Source organism: Penaeus japonicus, unplaced genomic scaffold, assembly GCF_977035675.1.
Source record: "Penaeus japonicus unplaced genomic scaffold, GWHDUDI00000001_assembly GWHDUDI00000036, whole genome shotgun sequence".
Lineage (NCBI taxonomy): Eukaryota > Metazoa > Arthropoda > Malacostraca > Decapoda > Penaeidae > Penaeus > Penaeus japonicus.
This window is the reverse complement of record NW_028234438.1, coordinates 2,150,186-2,157,685: the sequence shown is the minus strand read 5'-3', so window position 1 is coordinate 2,157,685 and position 7,500 is coordinate 2,150,186. Positions and strand designations below refer to the sequence as shown.

At 30.9% G+C, this 7,500-nt stretch overlaps 1 protein-coding gene across 3 annotated transcripts in view; it reads right to left on the bottom strand.

Moving 5' to 3' along the window:
- Positions 1 to 7,500, bottom strand: part of LOC122258999 (uncharacterized) — an 18,538-nt gene that overhangs the window by 720 nt on the left and 10,318 nt on the right. The window contains exons 4-5 of one of the 3 annotated variants that reach the window (XR_015190589.1): positions 7,098 to 7,204; positions 1 to 134 (exon numbers count right to left, since the gene is read on the bottom strand). The exon at positions 1 to 134 is cut by the window's left edge and continues 720 nt beyond it. Coding sequence is in view for 2 of the 3 variants with exons in the window: in XM_086531626.1 (XP_086387752.1) it covers positions 105 to 134; positions 7,098 to 7,215 (148 nt within the window). In the remaining variant the exon portion in view is untranslated. Of the gene's footprint in view, positions 135 to 7,097; positions 7,216 to 7,500 lie in introns of all 3 variants that reach the window. The other 2 variants (XM_086531626.1, XM_086531627.1) reach the window with 2 other exon arrangements.

Here is a 7,500-nt window from a genome sequence, read left to right as displayed (position 1 = left end):
AGAAGAATCTCCGTTTCATGTTTCCGTCTCTTTTTCTTAGCTTTTAGACCTTTGGAGATTTTTTTCTTTCTTTCTTTCTAAAGATACTGCTCCTGAGAAGACCTTCAGGAGATGGAACTCATCTCGATGTGCTCCTGAAATTAGTGGGTGAATAAGAATATTGAGTGTTATATATGTATGTGTATGTGTGTTTGTGTACGTGTGCGTTTGTGTGTTTGCTTATGTGTGTTCATCCCTTTCATACAGGAATATATCAGTGAAAGAGACACAGCAAGAAAAAAAACATAATAAGTCATGACGTTTCAAATGCAACATGTTTCCTAGTCTGATGATGTAAGATTCGAAGTAAATTTAGACAATATACAACTGAAATTTTAGGATAATTAAGAACTTTACAGAGACCGTAGGAATAATATTTGAATCGGATCACAGGCGGTGAGCAAATCCTACGAAATCCTTTAACAATAATGGGGTAAGGTCATCTAGCTGATCAGCACTTTAAAACCAGATACTCTCTTGAATGAGAGATAATCTAACATCTTTCCCTCGTAATAATTTTAGGATTTAGGGATTAATCTACTGCTGTTCTGACTAGGTTGACGACCTTTATCTCGTTCTGGAATAAAACATATATCAGATTTATTCGCATTCCTAAAATAGCATTTATATCAACTTATTCCCTTTTCGAGTGACACACCGGTTTTGCCTTTACGAAATATCTATATCTACCTATCTTTGTAAATACGCCATGACTATGCTTCGTTACAGCAAAAAGCAACTGATAAGTTTGCAGAAGGATTGGGCTTGAAAAAAAAAATAGATTAGGAATTCTGTTGCCATGGTGATTAGCTGTGTAGACTCATTTCAAATCATACATTTTACCGCGTACCATTGGCGGATAAGGTCAAGGTTTCTGTATTTTCTCTCCGTCCTTGGGATGTTTAATTTCACCACAGGATGGACACAAATACAAACACAATAACGCGTAAGTAATTATGAAATAAAAGAGAAAAGAAAACACAACAGGGACGGAAACACAAAACCGTTCCGTTTTGATTCCGACAAAACCGTTACATTTTGATTCCGACAAAACCGTTACGTTTTGATTCCGACAAAACCGTTGCGTTTTGAATCCGACAAAACCGTTACATTTTGAGGCCGACAAAAACCGTTACGTTTTGAATCCGACAAAACCGTTACATTTTGAATCCGACAAAACCGTTACGTTTTGAGTCTACCCAGATTCCTCTTCAGGCGGCGAAACCACAAGGGACTTTTTCCTTTTCCTAAATCCACGCTGCGGTTCTTTGTAGTGTTATCTCGGTTAGGTGTCCAGTTAATCTATGCTGCCTGGCACTTTCCTAGTAGGTACAAGTAGGGAGATACCTATGCTGTTGTCGCCTGGTGTACATAGTGTCACATAAGAGATAAGCCATTCAGAGGGGATACGCACACGTGCACACGCATGTGTACCTCTACTACCGCTACTACCACTGCTAATATCATAATCATCATTAATAGCATTATATCAATATTATCATCGTTAGTGGTTTATGGATTATTTGTCGTTCTTGATTTATGAACATCAAAAACAAAAACAGTAACAACAACAATAATAATAATGATGATAATAATAATAATAATAATAATAATAATGATAATAGGACGAAGAAGAAGAAGGAAGAAGAAAAATAACGTTTTTTATAACATATGGAGGACGTTTTTACCGGGTATCGATCAGCAATTGAACATCTGTGAGAAAATAAAAACGCAGAGCTTGTCATCAACTTATGCACTCAAGGCAGATCGACTCCGACCTTGGGTTGCATCAAGATCTTGTCTAAGATTTCAAGGCTCACCCTCGACTTGGTATTTGACCATCAGAAGGAGTCATGAGCTTTTGTGTGCGTCATGTGTAGAGCAAAGAGAATATAACGAAGCTTTGAAGATAGTAGTGTGTATATTTATTCTGTTGCGCATTGAGTGAAACTGCAATGTGATAGAAATATATTTGCTAGTTAATGTAGCTCTTAATATTCTCAGTAAGCTGTATTGCATACTAATCACTTTTTTTGGCCTTGCATTCCTTGGTAATCAAGTCAGAGTGAAAGAGAGAGCGAAAGAGCGTGGGAGAGAGAAAGAGAGGGAGAGAGAGAGAGAAATATATATATATATATATATATATATATATATATATATATATATATATATATATATATATAGAGAGAGAGAGAGAGAGAGAGAGAGAGAGAGAGAGAGTGGGGGATAGAAAGAGAGATATAAATTGTAGAATATGGATATTAGAGACAAATATCACAGTGCTTTTGACACTAACTCTACTCATCCACAAAGACAAAGAACTAATCACCCAACTACATCCTTCCGTGTTTTACTTCATCCGTTTCTCATAACCCTTACGTCGAACCAACCTGGAAAAAATCTCTCCTACCTAACCGTAAGTAAGATAGGACAGAAAAAAACTTAACCGTAAATAAGATAGATCAGAAAAACTACATAACCGTAAATGAGATAGGACAGAAAAAAACTACCTAACCATAAGGAAGATAGGACAGAAAAAACTACCTAACCGTAAGTAAGATAGGACAGAAAAAAAACAGCCTAACCGCAAATAAGATAGGACAGAAAAAAACTTAACCGTAAATAAGATAGATCAGAAAAACTACATAACCGTAAATAAGATAGGACAGAAAAAAACTACCTAACCATAAGGAAGATAGGACAGAAAAAACTACCTAACCGTAAATAAGATAAGAAAAAAACTACCTAACCGTAAATGAGATAAGAAAAAAACTACCTAACCGTAAATAAGATAAGAAAAAAAACTACCTAACCGTAAATGAGATAAGAAAAAAACTACCTAACCGTAAATAAGATAAGAAAAAACTACCTAACCGTAAATAAGATAAGAAAAAAACTACATAACCGTAAATAAGATAAGAAAAAAACTACCTAACCGTAAATAAGATAAGAAAAAAACTACCTAACCGTAAATAAGATAAGAAAAAACTACCTAACCGTAAATAAGATAAGAAAAAACTACATAACCGTAAATAAGATAAGAAAAAAACTACATAACCGTAAATAAGATAAGAAAAAAACTACCTAACCGTAAATAAGATAGGACAGAAAAAACTACATAACCGTAAATAAGATAGGACAGAAAAAACTACATAACCGTAAATAAGATAAGAAAAAAACTACCTAACGTATATAAGATACGACAGAAAAAAAAATACCTAACCGTAAATAAGATAAGAAAAAAACTACCTAACCGTAAATAAGATAAGAAAAAAACTACCTAACCGTAAATAAGATAAGAAAAAAACTACCTAACCGTAAATAAGATAAGAAAAAAACTACCTAACCGTAAATAAGATAAGAAAAAAACAACCTAACCGTAAATAAGATAAGAAAAAAACTACCTAACCGTAAATAAGATAAGAAAAAAACAACCTAACCGTAAATAAGATAAGAAAAAAACTACCTAACCGTAAATAAGATAAGAAAAAAACTACCTAACCGTAAATAAGATAAGAAAAAACAACCTAACCGTAAATAAGATAAGAAAAAAACTACCTAACCGTAAATAAGATAAGAAAAAACAACCCAACCGTAAATAAGATAAGAAAAAACTACCTAACCGTAAATAAGATAAGAAAAAAACTACCTAACCGTAAATAAGATAAGAAAAAAGCTACATAACCGTAAATAAGATAAGAAAAAAACAACCTAACCGTAAATAAGATAAGAAAAAAACTACATAACCGTAAATAAGATAAGAAAAAAACTACCTAACCATAAATAAGATAAGAAAAAAACTACCTAACCGTAAATAAGATAAGAAAAAAACAACCTAACCGTAAATAAGATAAGAAAAAAACAACCTAACCGTAAATAAGATAAGAAAAAAACTACCTAACCATAAATAAGATAAGAAAAAAACTACCTAACCGTAAATAAGATAAGAAAAAAACAACCTAACCGTAAATAAGATAAGAAAAAAACAACCTAACCGTAAATAAGATAGGACAGAAAAAAAAACCTAACCGTAAATAAGATAGGACAGAAAAAAAACAACCTAACCGTAAATAAGATAGGACAAAAAAAACAACCTAACCGTAAATAAGATAAGAAAAAAACTACCTAACCGTAAATAAGATAAGAAAAAACAACCTAACCGTATATAAGATACGACAGAAAAAAAAACCTAACCGTAAATAAGATAAGAAAAAAACTACCTAACCGTAAATAAGATAAGAAAAAAACAACCTAACCGTAAATAAGATAAGAAAAAAACTACCTAACCGTAAATAAGATAAGAAAAAACTACATAACCGTAAATAAGATAAGAAAAAAACAACCTAACCGTAAATAAGATAAGAAAAAAACTACATAACCGTAAATAAGATAAGAAAAAAACTACCTAACCGTAAATAAGATAAGAAAAAACAACCTAACCGTAAATAAGATACGACAGAAAAAAAAAAACCTAACCGTAAATAAGATAAGAAAAAAACTACCTAACCGTAAATAAGATAAGAAAAAAACAACCTAACCGTAAAAAAGAAAAAAAAAAAAAACCTAACCGTAAATAAGATAAGAAAAAAACTACCTAACCGTAAATAAGATAAGAAAAAAACTACCTAACCGTAAATAAGATAAGAAAAAAACTACCTAACCGTAAATAAGATAAGAAAAAAACTACCTAACCGTAAATAAGATAAGAAAAAAACTACCTAACCGTAAATAAGATAAGAAAAAAACTACCTAACCGTAAATAAGATAAGAAAAAAACTACCTAACCGTAAATAAGATAGGACAGAAAAAAAACTACCTAACCGTAAATAAGATAAGAAAAAAACTACCTAACCGTAAATAAGATAAGAAAAAAACAACCTAACCGTAAATAAGATAGGACAGAAAAAAACTACCTAACCGTAAATAAGATAAGAAAAAAACTACATAACCGTAAATAAGATATAAAAAAAAACTTACTAACCGTAAATAAAAGAGTAAAAATACTACCTAACCGTAAATAAGATAAGAAAAAAACTACCTAACCGTAAATAAGATAAGAAAAAAACTACCTAACCGTAAATAAGATAAGACAGAAAAAAAAAAAACAAACCGAAAATAAGAAAAGAAAAAAACAAAATAACCGTAAATAAGATACGACAAAAAAAAAAATACCTAACCGTAAATAAGATAAGAAAAAAACAACCTAACCGTAAATAAGATAGGACAGAAAAAAACTACCTAACCGTAAATAAGATAAGAAAAAACAACCTAACCGTAAATAAGATAAGAAAAAAACTACATAACCGTAAATAAGATAAGAAAAAACTACCTAACCGTAAATAAGATAAGAAAAAAACTACCTAACCGTAAATAAGATAGGACAGAAAAAAACAACCTAACCGTAAATAAGATAAGAAAAAACTACCTAACCGTAAATGAGATAAGAAAAAAACTACCTAACCGTAAATAAGATAAGAAAAAAACAACCTAACCGTAAATAAGATAGGACAGAAAAAAAAACTACCTAACCGTATATAAGATAAGAAAAAACAACCTAACCGTAAATAAGATAAAAACTTAAATAAGATAAGAAAAAACAACCTAACCGTATATAAGATACGACAGAAAAAAAAACCTAACCGTAAATAAGATAAGAAAAAAACTACCTAACCGTAAATAAGATAAGAAAAAAACTACATAACCGTAAATAAGATAGGACAGAAAAAAACTACCTAACCGTAAATAAGATAAGAAAAAAACTACCTAACCGTATAAGATAAGAAAAAACAACCTAACCGTAAATAAGATAAGAAAAAAAAAAAAAATAACTGCCTAACCGTAAGTAAGATAGGAAAAAAAAAAAACTAACCGTAAATAAGATAAGACAAAAAAAACTACCTAACCGTAAATAAGATAAGAAAAAACTACATAACCGTAAATAAGATAAGAAAAAAACAACCTAACCGTAAAAAATAAAAAAAACAACCTGAAAATAAAATAAGTAAAAAAGGAAAAAAAACTAACCGTAAAAAAAAAAAAAAAAAAACTACAAAACCGTAAATAAGATAAGAAAAAAACTACATAACCGTAAATAAGATAAGAAAAAACAACCTAACCGTAAATAAGATAAGAAAAAAACTACATAACCGTAAATAAGATAAGAAAAAACAACCTAACCGTAAATAAGATAAGAAAAAACTACATAACCGTAAATAAGATAAGAAAAAAACTACCTAACCGTAAATAAGATAAGAAAAAACAACCTAACCGTAAATAAGATAAGAAAAAAGCTACATAACCGTAAATAAGATAAGAAAAAACTACTAACGTAAATAAGATAAGAAAAAAACTACATAACCGTAAATAAGATAAGAAAAAAACTACCTAACCATAAATAAGATAAGAAAAAAACTACCTAACCGTAAATAAGATAAGAAAAAAACTACCTAACCGTAAATAAGATAAGAAAAAAACTACCTAACCGTAAATAAGATAGGACAGAAAAAAACTACCTAACCGTAAATAAGATAGGACAGAAAAAAACTACCTAACCGTAAATAAGATAGGACAGAAAAAAACTACCTAACCGTAAATAAGATAGGACAGAAAAAAAAACTACCTAACCGTATATAAGATAAGACAAAAAAAAAATAATAACTGCCTAACCGTAAGTAAGATAGGACAAAAAAAAACTAACCGTAAATAAGATAAGACAAAAAAAACTACCTAACCGTAAATAAGATAAGAAAAAAACTACATAACCGTAAATAAGATAAGAAAAAACTACATAACCGTAAATAAGATAGGACAGAAAAAACTACATAACCGTAAATAAGATAAGAAAAAAACTACCTAACCGTATATAAGATACGACAGAAAAAAAATACCTAACGTAAATAAGATAAGACAAAAAAACAAAATAACTGCCTAACCGTAAGTAAGATATGACAAAAAAAACTAACCGTAAATAAGATAAGACAAAAAAAAATCCTAACCGTAAATAAGATAGAACAGAAAAAAGTTTGGTACGTTTCGAATAATCTTTGAACTGGAATTACCTGTGTTCTAGACTGGGCGTTCTCGTGGTGGTTAGAAGAACCAGGATCGAGTCTCGAGTCAGGTTCGAGATGGTCGTCGGACAGCTGTCGTTTCAGGGCTTCTCTCTCTGAAAGGAGACTGCACGACCTTTCATTTCAGTCCTATATAGAGGGGGGGGGGGTAATGTTTATGAAAGTGTGTTTATTTTCTGGATGTACGGGTATGTTTTGTTTACATCTGAGGGCATGTAGGTGTAGATTTGTGAATTATTTTCTCCGTTACTCCTGTCTTTCTTTATCCTTCGTCCCTTCCTCTCTTCTCCTTTGCCCCCCCCCCCCCCCCCGAGCTCTGTCCTCCTTCCTCACTCCTCCCTCGTTACTCCCTCACTTTTCCTTGAGCTCAATTCTCCTACTTAACTCCCTC